Raw genomic sequence first — 14,059 nt, 5'->3', positions numbered from 1 at the left:
CACTTAGTAGAATGGGTTCCAGCTCTATCCAGGAAAATACAAGAGGTGCTATATCATCATTGTTTCTTATAGCTGAATAGTACCCCATGGTATACATATACAACATTTTATTAATCCACTCATGTATTGATGGGCACTTGGGTTGTTTCCACATCTTGGCAATTGTGCTGCTATAAACATTCGAGTGCTGATGTGTTTTTATAAAATGTTTTTTGTTCTTTTGGCTAGATGTCCAGTAATGGGATTGCTGGATCAAATGGTAGATCTACTTGTATCTCTTTAAGGTATCTCCATATTGCTTTCCACAGAGGTTACACTAGTTTGCAGTCCCACCAGCAGTGTAGGAGTGTTCCTATCTCTCTGCATCCATGCCAACATTTATTGTTTCGGGACCTTTTGATAAAGGTCATTCATTCATTCTCACTAAAGATAGGTGATATCTCATTGTAGTTTTGATTTTCATTTCCCTGATGATTACAGATGTTGAGCATTTTTTCATATGTTTGTTGCCCATTATTTTGTCTTCTCTTGAAAAGTTTCTGTTCATGTCCTTTGCTCACTATTTGACAAGGTTTTCCAACATTTTCTTCTTGAATTCTTATACTTTCATGCCTTAGGTTTAAGTGTGTTATCCATTGTTAATTCCCTTTTGTGAGTGGTGAGAGGTACGGATCCAGATTCAGTCTTCTAAATGTGGCTATCCAATTTTCCTAGCATGGAGGTAACTATTTCAGCAGGGGACAAAGGACTGCTTCTAGGCAAAGCCATGAGGAAGTGGCTGAAGTGGACTCACTCAACCAGAAAATCTTCTTGTCAAGGTGGGGCCATCTGAGATTCACAATCTGGCAGTCTGGAGTGGGTCTTGCTCCTCTCCACCTTCCCCTGCTCCACCTGGTCCCCCTTACCCCATGCCATCTGCCTGCAGGCAAGAGATCAAGCCAGTCAAGCTCTCCCATGACTGTGATGTGGGGCAGAAGGTTCCCTGCCCAGGATCCCAGCCTGAGCTGAATGCAGTTGCTCCACAAACATGCTGCAGCTAGAACCCACACGGGACTATCTCCCTGATCTGCCCACCTGGGCATCCTCGCCTCCCAAGCCTCATTCACAGGTCTTCCCCTCCTTGCCCCTGAGCAACGTGATTGAGACCTAGGCATACAGGACATGGCCTGTGGGCCTGTCACCGGCTCCTCCAAGATCAAACTTGACCATGCCAGGGAGAAGCACACTGGTCCCGAGTTGCCCATGGGGTGCCCAAGCAGGTTTGATATCCCTAGGCCTCCAGGTGTACCCTGCTCAGATGGAGTCACCAGGCAAACAGCACCAGAGAGGGATGGGGGGCTGGGAGCTCACAGTCCAAGCACCCCTCAGTCTGCTGCAGGACCCCTAGAGCAAAGGTCTGAGCCTTAGTGGAAGCCTTTCTGTGCTGACGTAATTCTCTCAGCAAAGGCAGGTGGGGGAGGGAGTTGGACAAAAAGAGTCTGGATGGAGTAAAGCTAGCACTATGGTCACGCCTGTCCCTTCTCTGGGAGGCTGCCCACCCAGAATATCAGCCACTGGGGTCACACAGATCACCTGGGCCCCACTGGCCCCCTGTGGCTCCTGCAGTCTACGCCAGAGTTGGGAAATGTCTGTGTAGGAATGAGGAAAACAAAACTTGAGCAGTTGAAGCCCCCTGGGGAGGACAAAGGCACACAGTGGGTAGGGAAGCAATATGGCACCTGCCGTCCCAGCTCAGGTCTGTGGAGATGAGAGCACCTGGGTTGGCTGGGTGCAAGCCTGTGTTAGGTCCACAAGAGTTCCTGGGCTCGTGGGAGCAGAAAGTCTTTCCAACAATGCAGGATCCCACTGACTGTCAGGGTGTGAGGTAGGGGGAAGAAAACGATCCACCTAAACTTCTCAGTGGACTCCAAGCCTCTAAAGGGTTTACTTCTACCAATACCTTGCTCCTTCATGTTCTGCTCCACAACTTCTTCCCATGGAGTCTCCTGAAGTTTCTGGCACCCTTCCCTCAGATCCACACTGGATCTGTGTTTGTCTGTTCATTTTTTCTCTTTCATCTAAGACTTCTCCTTATTACTGAGATGCTCTGGCAGTTGGTGCCTGTGGTCATCCATCTTCCCTCTCCTCACCCCCTGTTCATTAGTATGACATATTTTAATATAAAAACAAATGATCAATATTTTATACCTCGCACTTTCTTCAGAAATTCTAGAACAAGGTATCACATCTTATTTCTATGACAATTCAACATTGCACATTGAAAACAGAACTATTTAGAAAACAGATGAACTCTTAGATGCAGTTGACTTCCACTTGAGTGAAGAATTCAAGATTTCTCAAATGTTGATACAGAGTCTAAAGCGGTGTGTAAAACTTTGCAAATTTCTTGGCTTGTTCTAGACGGTTGCATTGATAACCCCACAGGCTGCATTCTTTACTGCTTCCATCTGTGGTCTTCAGAGCCAATAAGCCTTTTCTTGCCTCCCCCACCCCACCCCCACCATCATCATAAAAGACCATCTGGATGATTAGGGGAGACGCATGCCTGTGCAAAACATCCTACTGATGTGATGTTGACATTTTACACCAAACTTGGAAACTCCCATAATAAATTCTTACTCCAGAGGCACAAAAGGTAACTTTGTATCTTGATGGGCAACTTCAATATAATTCATCAGGTCTAATGGCTCTGCCAGACTTTTTCCCTCAGAGAGTTTCAGTTTCACAAAGACACCAACAGATGGCATTCAAATTCTTCATTGGCATCTGCATTATTGTTGCTTTGTCCTGACCTTTTGGCGGGATCTGTATTGAGGCTGGCCACAGCGCTGGATGGTGAAAGCCCCCAAGGCTGGAATCCACAGACGTGCTCTTAGTGCTGATCTCACTACTTTGGGAATTGCTACTCCTGTGTTGTTTTGCCTTTTTGAAATATTTTCTACGATAGCTTGATCCAAAGAAGACTCCTGTAGAATAGAATACTATTTTACTGTTTTCAAAAGTTTGACAGACAGCAGTCTAAACAGATAGCTTCTTTTCCTTCTGGACATGGTCAATTCTTCTCAGAGAAATAATGTACCATGTGGCCACAGTCCCATCCCTGGGGCTGCTTGTGCTTAGCATTGGTTTGAGTCAGAGTACCTATGTTGTTTCAAAATACTAATATCTTGAGTAATTTTTTCTGTTAATATTACAAAAGATTAGATATTATAAAATATACCTTCCTCATAAAGATTTGTTACATCATCCCATATGTATTTTATATGCTTTATAAATTCATGAAATATTTTGTGAATTTATAATTGTGTTTTATACATTAATATATCTAAAATATATCTTATATATTTTACTGTTTCATTACCTTTTTAAACTTAATATATACTAGAAATTTTAAACACGCATTTCCACAATTTATCGATAAAATATTCCTTGTATTAGTAGAGAAGTTGAGTGCCTTAAAAATTAGTTGATTGAGGTCAGGTGTGATGGCTCATGCCTGTAATCCTAGCACTTTGGTAGGCCAAGAAGGGAGGCTCACTTGAGATCAGGTGTTTAAGAGCAGCCTGAGCAAGGGTAAGAACCTGTCTCTACAAATTAGAAAAAGTTGGCGGGGTGTGGTGGCACACACCTGTAGTCTCAGCTACTTGGGAGGCTCGGGCATGAGGATCACTTGACCCTAGTAGTTTGAGGCTGCAGGGAGCTGTAATGACTCCACTGCACTCTAGCTAGTAAAACAGAGGGAGACCCTGTCTCAAAATAAATTATTGATCGAAGACCAAAAAGGATACAGATTTACCCCTCCACCTGATGGAACTAAACCTGCAAAATATACTCAACAACAGTTTTCAAAACATTGCACATGAAGCGATGAACATGGTGATCCCTGGTAGAGTGGAAATAAACAAGGTGAGTCCTAAATTCCTCCCGAATACTGCTGGTTGCCAAGGAGGGAGAACTCTGGTATAGCTTGATGGTCTTCCTGAGTCAAGAAGATGAAGTTGATAGGCCAAGCAGGCTATGGCAAGTGTAAAGAATCCTTAGGCTATATGTGAATTGATATACTATTTTTTAAAAGTAGACTGTAGTAAGTTAAAAAGGTAGATTGTAGTAAGTGCTAAACCCTACAAGGATTCCTGACCCACACATTCATAAGAAATAATAAACCATTGTTTATTGAAACCACTATGTTTTGGGGTGGTTTGCCATGCAGCAATAACTAAAGCAGGCAGTCTGTAAGCTTTCAGATGGTGTTGGTCCCACAGGTGCTATGGGTGGGAGAAGCAAACCTCTATTTGGGGTGTGTGTCTTTGCCTGCAAGGATAAGTTGCTGGCCTTCCAGAGTGGAAGGGTTCTGATGTAATCAGTAAGTAGTTTGCTAGTCTTCTTGAGTAATGGTGGCATAGTGAAGGTTTATAGCAACTTTTTGCTGCTATCTCTTTGTGGTGGGAGGTGCATCTTGTTCTGTACCTTATAGGGTATGTTACATCGTGTCCCAACCTACTGGAACGTGAAAGCTTCACCAAGTTGTCCAGCTCTTGATTTTTCTAGTTATGCCAGTCAGGGAACACCCCTTATGCTGCCTACTTATCTCACTTCCAAGAACACTAGGGTATATTCGCTGTTGCCATAGGTACCCAAGAGTCAAGGTGAAGTCACTTGTCCTTACCTGCTCACCAGGTCCCTGCAGTGTAAAACTATTATGTTCTGCGAAAAGTCCCTTAGAAGAAGATCCTTGAGGACTATATTGTAGCAGAAAGCCTAACAATCAACATAGCCATGAGGCTACGAATGTTATTCTTGTCTTTCCCACGTAAAAGTAAACTCCTTACTGATAAATTAAAAGGAATGTTTTTGCCATATTAGCAATTGCATATAAAGTGCCAAGAGGCATGTTGTTCTGTTCTAGTAATAATAGCTGATGTTCTAGTAATAATAGTTGATCCACCAGCTGTAACTGGTGATTATAGGATTAAATAGTTCCTGTCGTCCACATGATCTACCTGGTTTTCACGGAGGACACCCGGGTGAATTGAATGGGAGACCAGTCTGTATTCTTTAATTCTTTGTAGGTGTTGCTAATCCACCCCGTGCACTCTTTTGCCTAGGGCATGGCAGTTTCAAGGGTCTCCACTTTGCTTTTTGTACTACAATGAATACTACTCTGCAGACTAGTGAATCAATGATAGTTTTGCCAGTTGTTAAGTGTATCCATCCCAATTATGTACCTAGCAACTGGAGAAATAGCTGTAAGGTGGGTCTATGAAGCCAAAGGATGCACCATGAGGTGAACGTAGGCTAGCTCTCTATTTGTCAACTGGCCTCCATCAGAATCTACTGTGATGGTCAGGATGGTCAGGGTGGTGGTTTGGGTCTCTTTATATTAGTGTTAGCACAGACCTTCTGTTCAACAGCTCTCAAATGAGATGGAATTCCCTTTTTTCAAGTGCACAGTTCTGATGAGAGGCTGTAGGCTCCTTTGGGGTAGGTTGAAGTGTTCTTTGTTCTATATACTTATTGTGGCATGCAGGGTCTTTCAGTGAATGGGCTCTGAGTCAGTGAACTGGCTTAGATATAAAAACTGGATGAATAATCTCAATTACCCTTTGTGGTTGCAATGGTTAAATTATGTGTTAAATTATGTTAAATAATGTTTAAATTATGTTAAATAATGGTTAAATTATGTTAAATATAATTTAACCATTATATTTAACCAATATGTTAAATATAATTATGTTAAATATAAATTATGTTAAATGGTTAAATAATGTTAAATTATGTTAAATAATGGTTAAATTATGAGCTTGACTGGGCAGAGGGATATTCAGCTCATAACAACAGTATTTCTGGGCATGTCTGTGAGGGCGTTTCTGAAAGAGATTAGCATTTGAATCAGTAGACTGAGTAAAGAAAATCCACACTTAATATGAGTATGCATCATCCAATCCATTGAGAGCCCACATAGAAAAAAGAGAGAGTTAAAGAGTGAATTCTCTCCCTTTGTTTTTGAACTAACTCATCTATCTTTTCCTATGCCTGGATCTTGGAGCTCCCGGTTCTCAGGTCTTAGGATTCTGGGACTTACACCAGGGGCCCTTGGTTCTCAGGCTTCCAGACTTCAACAATCCTCTTTCCTGGTTCTCCAGCTTAGGGATGACAGGTGGTGGGACTTCTTGGCCTCCATTGTATAGCATGAGTCAATTCCGATAATAAATCTCTTGTCTCTGCCTCGCTCTCTCTCTCGATACGTATACTGTCATGTGCCAGGTTACAACGTTTAAGTCAATGAAGGAATACGTATACGATTATGGGCCCATAATATTCACATAATTCTAAATTTTTACCTTTTCAATGTTTGCATGTATTTAGATACACAAATATTTATCACTGGGTTACAGTTGCCTGCAGTATTCAATACAGTAATATAGCCTACATATGTAGTAGGCTATACCATCTAGGTGTGTGTAAGCATACTCTATGATATTTGCATAAAGCCATAATTGCCTAATGACACATTTCTCAGAAAATATCCTTATTATTAAATAACACATTAACCAACACAGCCCTGGGGCAATGAATGTGTTTCACTGTCTTTCCCATGTAAAAGTAAACTCCTTACTGATAGGGATGAAACAGGGTTTGTTTTTCTTGTTTTGTTTTGTTTTTGTTTTTGTTTTTTTATTTTATTTTATTTTGTGTGTGTGTTTCTTTTTCTTTTTTTTTTTCCCCCTCTTAAATTTTTTCCAGCATATTATGGGGGTACAAATGTTAAGGTTACCTATATTTCTCTTGCCCCCTCCCCCCTCAAGTCAGAGCTTTAAGCATGTCCATCCCCCAGTTGGTGCAAATCACACTCATTATGTATGTATATACCCATTCCCTACCCCCAACACCAATAGATATTATTCCTATATGTCCACTTATGTGTTGATCAGTTAATACCAATTTGCTGGTGAGTACATGTGGTGTTTATTTTTCCATTCTTGGGACACTTCACTTAGTAGAATGGGTTCCAGCTCTATCCAGGAAAATACAAGACATGCTATATCACCATCGTTTCATATAACTGAATAGTACTTCATGGTATACATATACAAAATTTTATTAATCCACTCATGTATTGATGGGCACTTGGGTTGTTTCCACATCTTTGCAATTCTGTTGCTATAAACATTCAAATGCAGGTGTCTTTTTCATAGAGTGACTTTTGTTCTTTTGGGTAGATGCCCAGTAATGGGATTGCTGGATCAAATAGTAGATCTACTTATATTGCTTTAAGGAATGTCCATATTGCTTTCCATAGAGGGTGAACTAGTTGGCAGTCCCACCACCAGTGTAGGAGTGTTCCTATCTCTCCACATTCATGCCAATATTTGTTGTTTTGAGACTTGTTAATAAAGGCCATTCTCACTGGACATAAATGATATGTCATTGTTGTTTTGATTTGCATTTCCCTGATGATTAGATATGTTGAGAATTTTGTCATGTATTTATTGGTTATCAGCCCTTTATCGTATGTGTAGCTTGTGAAAATTTTCTCCCATTCTGTGGGTTGTCTGTTTGCTCTCTTGACAGTTTCTTTGGCTATGCAGAAGCTTTTTAGTTTGATCAGGTCCCATTTATTTATTATTGTTGATGCTGTGATTGCCTTTGGGGTCTTCTTCATAAATTCTTTGCCTAGGCCAATGTCTAGAAGAGTATTTTCAATGCTTTCCTCTAGAATTCTAATAGTTTCACACCTTAGGTTGCTCACCCAAAGCCTACAGTGGATCTAGGAGGCCCTCTGGGGTGGTAGTGGATATACACCAGGCTGTTTCCATCTTTAGGCTCTAAGAACAAGGCCTCAACAATCAATGTGGTACTGGATTGGCACTTGGAGAATTCTCACTACTCTCCTATGAATCAGCTTGCAAATGACACTTGCCCCTTCTGCTCACAGCTGCTTGGCCAGAATTAATCACTTGGCCCTGCCAAATGCAAGAGGCTAGAAACATCTGGGGAGACATATGTGATATTTGGTGAATGCTGTGTATGCCACAGATAAAAAGGGTAGACTAGAAAAGGACCAATTCTCAATAATGATGGAAGAATGAGGCCACTTTACTGAAACCCCTTCAACCCAACAAAGTAAATAAAAAGGAATAAAGAAAAAAAGTTCAAACTTAAACACTAAATCTAAATGAAAAATATAATGTAAGAGCCAAAGAATTAGAAATAGAATGTGATACAGGTGAGAGCTTGATGAATAGAATAATTGGGTTATCTGAGATGGAATTTATTCAGTTATTCCAGGTAACTATAGTCCTAGAAAGCTCATTTTCTGGCATGATCCCTAAACTTTTTACCCATTTAGGAGACTATTCCCCTTTATGTCATAACTTCAATGAAGGGAGACAGAATTTTGAGCAAATTCATTTATGACTTATGCCTAAATAATTATATCAATTGTATTAAGAAGAAGCTTTGATTGGGTGAACCATGAGACCAAACCTGAATTTTTTACATAAATCTCTTCTGTTAATATCAGATAAGTTATCATGGTTTCTAGACCCTAGAAATAGCTGAGGGCCAGTGTTCAATAATTTCTTAAAAGATTTTCCTTTTCCCAGTGAATAGTTACCTTGGAAAGTAGACATTAGTCTCTTTGGAAAGAGCTAATGTTTTTCATAGCCTGTATTTATCTCATTGTCCATCAAATATCTAGGTAGGCAATCAGAATTGCTCCCTCTTGCTTGAGTTAACATTTTAAATACAGAATTCCTGCTCTGTGTAGCCACAATATATTCGTGTGTCTCAGACATTATTTTAGATCTTTTACATACAGTAAATTATTTAATCTACAAAATCACCCACTCCAACAACAAAGTTTCATTATTGGAATGGTGAGATTGTTCGTTGAAGACTTAACTTTGGGGCCAACCAGAGGTTGGGGTACTGCCATGAAGGATGTAGTGTGTGCTGTGAACCAGCTGTTATTTTACGGAACTTGGTCTCCCATAACCAGAATACATTGGATCTGGGAAGGCAGGACTTTGTTCTCCTGTCCTCTTGTTTTGGCCAAACCAATTAAACCTTTCTCTATCTCCAAGCACCAGTGTTGGAGTATTTGGTGCACAGTGGTTACGCAAGCCTGAGTTTGTGGTTCTACAACAGTAGCTTCCAGAAGATGAGCAGACAAGTGGGGAAACATTTGAAGCAGCTCCCCTCAGGCCTTCTATCCGCTCATGTCCTCCAAGGACCACAGGGTGTTCTGCCAAGACTTAGATCACAGCAGCTGCAGTTAAGCTTTGCCCATGTGGTCATTGTGCAGACACATGTGGGAGGCCAGACTATGCCACCCCAAAATATGCCCCTTTGGCAAAAGGATTATTTTGGAAACAGCAGACACAAAAAAGTTCTAAAATGAGGGTAGAAGTTACCCTTTGTAAGGAAAATGTAAATCTGTCAAAGAGATCTCCACTTTGTTCCAGGAAAAGAAGGATTGCTCTAAATCACAAAAGACTCCTACCAATGGAGAAGACACCTTAAATCTGCATAACAAACCTTACTCTTGTTTGCCACACTTTTCCTGGTCACTCTCTTAACTGACCTTTCCACATTCTTCTTTCATTGTTTTTACCTGGAAATGGTTTTTAAGTCTGAATTTCCAGTCACCTCCTAGACTTACCTATTTCCCTGGGTATCTCCAGGTGTGTGTGTGTATACAAACTCTCTAATAAACTTCTGTTTGTTTTTCTCCTATTAGTCTGTCTTTTGTTACAAGGGCCCCATATAAGAAGTTAGACGGGTAGAGGAAATATTATTTTTTCTTCCCCTATACATGTAAGTTCCTCAGATGCCCTGGCAGAGCTGATCCCTAACAGATCCAAGAATTGTCAGAGGTTTTAGTGCTCAAGCAAGGAATACCTCCATCAGCTGAACCAATTACAGTTCCATGAATTGAAAGTTGCAAATGCTATGTCGCCACCACAGGCTTCCTGTTGCTACAGGGTGAAAGGCCAAAATAAATAAATAAATAAACCAATCAATCAAAATATGCTATCTAGTATTTAATTATGTAATCAATGATAAAAATTTATAAATGACAGTAGGAATATAAATAACAGGCAATAATTAGTGATAATTAGTTAGTGGGGAAAAGATCACTTTCACAGTAAAAACCAAAAATACATAATTCTTCAAAGTGGAAAATAAAGAAATAAAGTCCTGTGTGGAGAGAGGAAGAGTAAAAATTACTGAAGAACCTAACAAAATATTTGAATAAACGGAAGGATATAATATGATCATTTACAGAAAGAGTTCATATTTTCAATTATAACTTTCACTCCAAATTATTCAATAAGAGAATTTGATAAGACAATTTCAATTTTCTCTTTATAAAAATAAATGGGCAGGAATGGCAACTTAATAAGTTTGGAAAAGTAGAGGATATGCTGTTTGCACAGCAGTGTGCAGAGGTGAGGGGACCCCACACACACCGTGCAGCTCTCTGCTGCAGGGTCTGCAGGGAGGAAATAAAAATGGGCTAAGTTAGCATCATAATGGATGCAAGTTGAGAATTGTTCTTGCTGGTTTCCTGAATTGCAAAAATGCTTTTGAAATTCTTCTCAAAGTTGTTCTCTACTTGATGTCCCAGTGTGATGAACTTATTTTCCTGAAAAATCAAAGACACAAACAATTATAGCCATTGTTCAATGAGCTTAGACTCCCAATATTTCACATAATCTGGCGCTTCAATTTAGGCTATCCTCAAACGTTAAGTGGGAAATTAATCCAGTTAAGAGGAGCTTACGTTCTCTGAAAATTTGATTATTTCTCTTTATCGGGAGGAAGGAGAAGCAAAAATAGTACTATATTGCAATATAATTCCTAATCAGAAACTTATTGATTGAATTTTAAAAAATTCTAGTTACATTATTTTTTAATGTAGCACTTTTCTTTGGTTACAATATGACAGTACAGAAATGTCTGGGGAAAATTAATGGTCCCTTCCTTCTTCCTCCAGTCTTACCCCTTGAGGCAATCTTTCTCACCTTTTTGATAGAGCACTTGGAAATTCAGATGTAAATAAATCCAAGATATTGAAATTTAAGAAATTCGATTTGGTATCTTCATTAGAGAAGAGAAATATCAGTTTAAAATGCACTTCTATTTTCTGTGAAAATGAGTAAGCATGCAGCCTACTGCTCTCTGGAGGCAAAAATCAAATAGCTGCAAGTGAATAGAGTCTGAAGTCCTAGGGTCATGTTTGCAATGACACTGTGAAAATAAGTAATTTAATATCTAAGCTGTTGGAACTTTAAAATATTTCGAGCCTTAAGGGAATGTGAGTATGGCATCTGAGTCCCATACCCAGGCAGCTGTAACCTTTGTTTCTCTGGTCACAGATTGGCCTTCTTACCTGCATTGTTTTGTAAAATGTTGCAAATGGCAAAAGGGCACCAGAGAAGATTCCTTCCCTATTCACTATTCATCTCCATTATAAGTTTGCTTCCCTTAACTTCTCTCACACAAAGGTTTCATGACTATCCTGTTGTCTAAGATAGAATATTAAATACACTCCTAGATAAGAAAGGAAATGAAAACAAATTGTAACTAATTAAATTGGTGTAATTCCTAAACCAGCCTTGTGTAGAAAATGCTATAATCCTACTAAATTTCTTTGTTTGTGTTCTATATAACAAAGACCTTAACCTTTGACTTTGGAGCACTGACTGTATTTCTTTGGAGCTCGTGTTTACCAGATGGCTGTTCCCAGCTTTGGGCTTCAATAAACTCTGTGCTTAATCATGTTTTATGAATGTTATTATTTAAGCCTGACAACACCTTCTGGCTTGTTGTCATTTTTCTCACATGCACCACAAGGTTTTTAGAGCACCTCCAGTATTTGTGCTCGTGTGGGCTGGCCACGTGAGGAGGGCGATTGTAACGTTTCCCTGATACAAGAAGATGAAAGGTAAAGTGACTTCAAAGTGACTTAATTGAAGGAATATGGGAAGTAGGAAGAGACACTTACCCTATAAAATACCTTGTGGTTCTGAAAGATGAGGCGCACGTCCCCCACAAACTCCTTCACTTGAAGGTACATCTTCTCAGTCAGTGTTTTCTTGACTTTGTCCAACCACATGGACCTCTGTGGGCCTCCAGACCCTTCTCTACTCTGTTGAGAAAAGGGCCCAATAAGGCTGTCAGCCTGCTTTCAAGTCTGCCTTTGGCAGACTCCCCTTACTAGGGACTGAAGGTTGGTGCCCCTGTTCTTATAGTGAAATCCCAACTCCCAGTGTGATGGTATTAGGAGGTTGGGATTTGGGGAGGCAATTAGGTTCTGAGCGTGGAGTTGTGATGAATAGGAGTAGGACCCTTATAAAAGAGATGCCAGAGAGCTCTCTCCCTAACTGTCAGCCACGTGGGAACACAGCGAGCAGGCAGCCCCTGCAACATGGACAACGGCCCTCTCCAGGGCCTGCCCATGGTGACACCCTGGTGTCTTAGATGTCCAGCCCCCAGAACTGTGAGAAACAAATTTCTGCTCTTCAAGCCACCCAGTCTATGGGAATTTGTTGTGGCCGCCCAACCTAAAAACCCATCAACAGGGCAAACATAATGGCCAGTTGGACCATGGCATTCAGATCACAGATTTCACAAAGTTTTAACGTTTTTTTTTTTTTTTTCTGTTACTTACATAATATGGTTTTGAGGCAAAAAAGAGGCTTTTTGAATCACAATACACCTTCAAGAGAAGAAACTCACATTTCTGCAAAAGATGGAGGAGATTCTGAGTGAAATGCACCTTGGGGAGAAAGAGCTCACACACATGCCCAGAGAGAACATGGGACTCCAAACCTGGGGACTCTTTAAAAAAGAACATGTACTAAGGATTTTCTTTAGATTGGGAATTTTCTTTGGAATACAAATTTTAGTGTTAGGTCATTGATCAAAGAACACTTTAGGCCAGCAGTTTGCCTCTGGGCTCCATTCCTCAAACCCTCTGTGAGACTGTGCCTCTCTCAGGGGATCAGAAGTGAGGAGGCTTCAGGTTCATATTTCAACTCACCAACTGTTCCTCGGGCAACATCTGCATCCTCAGAACCTCAGATTCCTGGCGACGTGGTTGGCTTTCTGGGCACCTTCCCTGGATAACCTTTATCTTGCAGAAGATGCAACTCCATGGGTCCCTGAGAGGTTGGGCATAAAGGGAGCATGGACAGATTGTATTTCTCAGCCACCGTTCCTATGATTACTAAAGTCCACTCCTCCAAAATGACTGGTGGTTTCCACCTTGTATCCAACTTCTCTCCTGGAGTCCTCAGTACTAGAGCACCATTTTGCTTGACAGCCAAAGGCATGTCCATCCCTCAGTAGTGGTGGCAGGGGTGACAGTCTGTGGAGTAATGTGCCCCAGCAAGTGATGGACTCTCATTCACCTCAAAATTTGGGGGCCCCATCTGAGCCACTGGGAGCTTAACAATGAGCCCTGCTTGCCAGAGTTTTGGAAATTGATACCTTAAGCACTGATATCTTGGGCTTCAATGAGTCAACCAGACCATAGTAAAAATCAGGAGACCAGCTCTTGTCTCTCAACTTTGCTGAGAAGGCACAGGGCACAGCTATAGGCATCCTCTCCTCTGGCACTGCCATATCTATACCTAGATTCTGTGCTACAAAAACTTGAAAAGGAAATCTACTGACAGGATGTCAGATATCTTCCATTTGCCCCAAATTCATTTCCAACATTATCTACCAAGTTCTCTGTGCTGAGAGGCTCTCAATAATCAGGTGAACACAACACCTATCCTAGTGATATCAGCGTCTCCTTGGCCACCCAGTGCTAGCTCAAGGAGCCCTTGCAGAGTGCTCATGGTATAGACATGGGTAGCTATAAATGCGCTCAACTAAAAAGCTGATCTGTGTTCGGCCTCTGCAGATTGCCCAGCTGGCCAAAAGCAGAGGTTTACTCAGATCCTGGGAGCAGGTGGATCACAATTTGCCTCTTCCATTATGGAAGGACAATGCTCTGTTCTCAGAGGGACAGACACATTCCCAGTAGAGATCATCCTCCTGA

At 40.9% G+C, this 14,059-nt stretch overlaps 1 protein-coding gene and 1 pseudogene across 8 annotated transcripts in view; both read right to left on the bottom strand.

Moving 5' to 3' along the window:
* Window positions 1-2,326: 2,326 nt before the first annotated feature.
* On the bottom strand, window positions 2,327-4,401 carry LOC105862813 (integrin beta-1-binding protein 1 pseudogene; annotated as a pseudogene).
* A 5,617-nt stretch (window positions 4,402-10,018) lies between these two features.
* The window catches only part of SP100 (SP100 nuclear antigen), an 87,713-nt gene continuing 83,672 nt past the window's right edge, over window positions 10,019-14,059 (bottom strand). For 5 of the 8 annotated variants that reach the window (XM_012749439.3, XM_012749440.3, XM_076006019.1 and 2 more), the window contains 4 exons: window positions 13,052-13,172; window positions 12,680-12,751; window positions 12,014-12,157; window positions 10,022-10,651 (listed from right to left, as the gene is read on the bottom strand). In XM_012749439.3, coding sequence (XP_012604893.2) covers window positions 10,523-10,651; window positions 12,014-12,157; window positions 12,680-12,751; window positions 13,052-13,172 — 466 coding nt within the window. In that variant the 3' untranslated portion in view covers window positions 10,022-10,522. Of the gene's footprint in view, window positions 10,652-12,013; window positions 12,158-12,679; window positions 12,752-13,051; window positions 13,173-14,059 lie in introns of all 8 variants that reach the window. The other 3 variants (XM_012749441.3, XM_012749443.3, XM_076006022.1) reach the window with 2 other exon arrangements.

Source organism: Microcebus murinus, chromosome 8, assembly GCF_040939455.1.
Source record: "Microcebus murinus isolate Inina chromosome 8, M.murinus_Inina_mat1.0, whole genome shotgun sequence".
Lineage (NCBI taxonomy): Eukaryota > Metazoa > Chordata > Mammalia > Primates > Cheirogaleidae > Microcebus > Microcebus murinus.
This window is presented reverse-complemented; position numbering and strand designations above follow the sequence as displayed.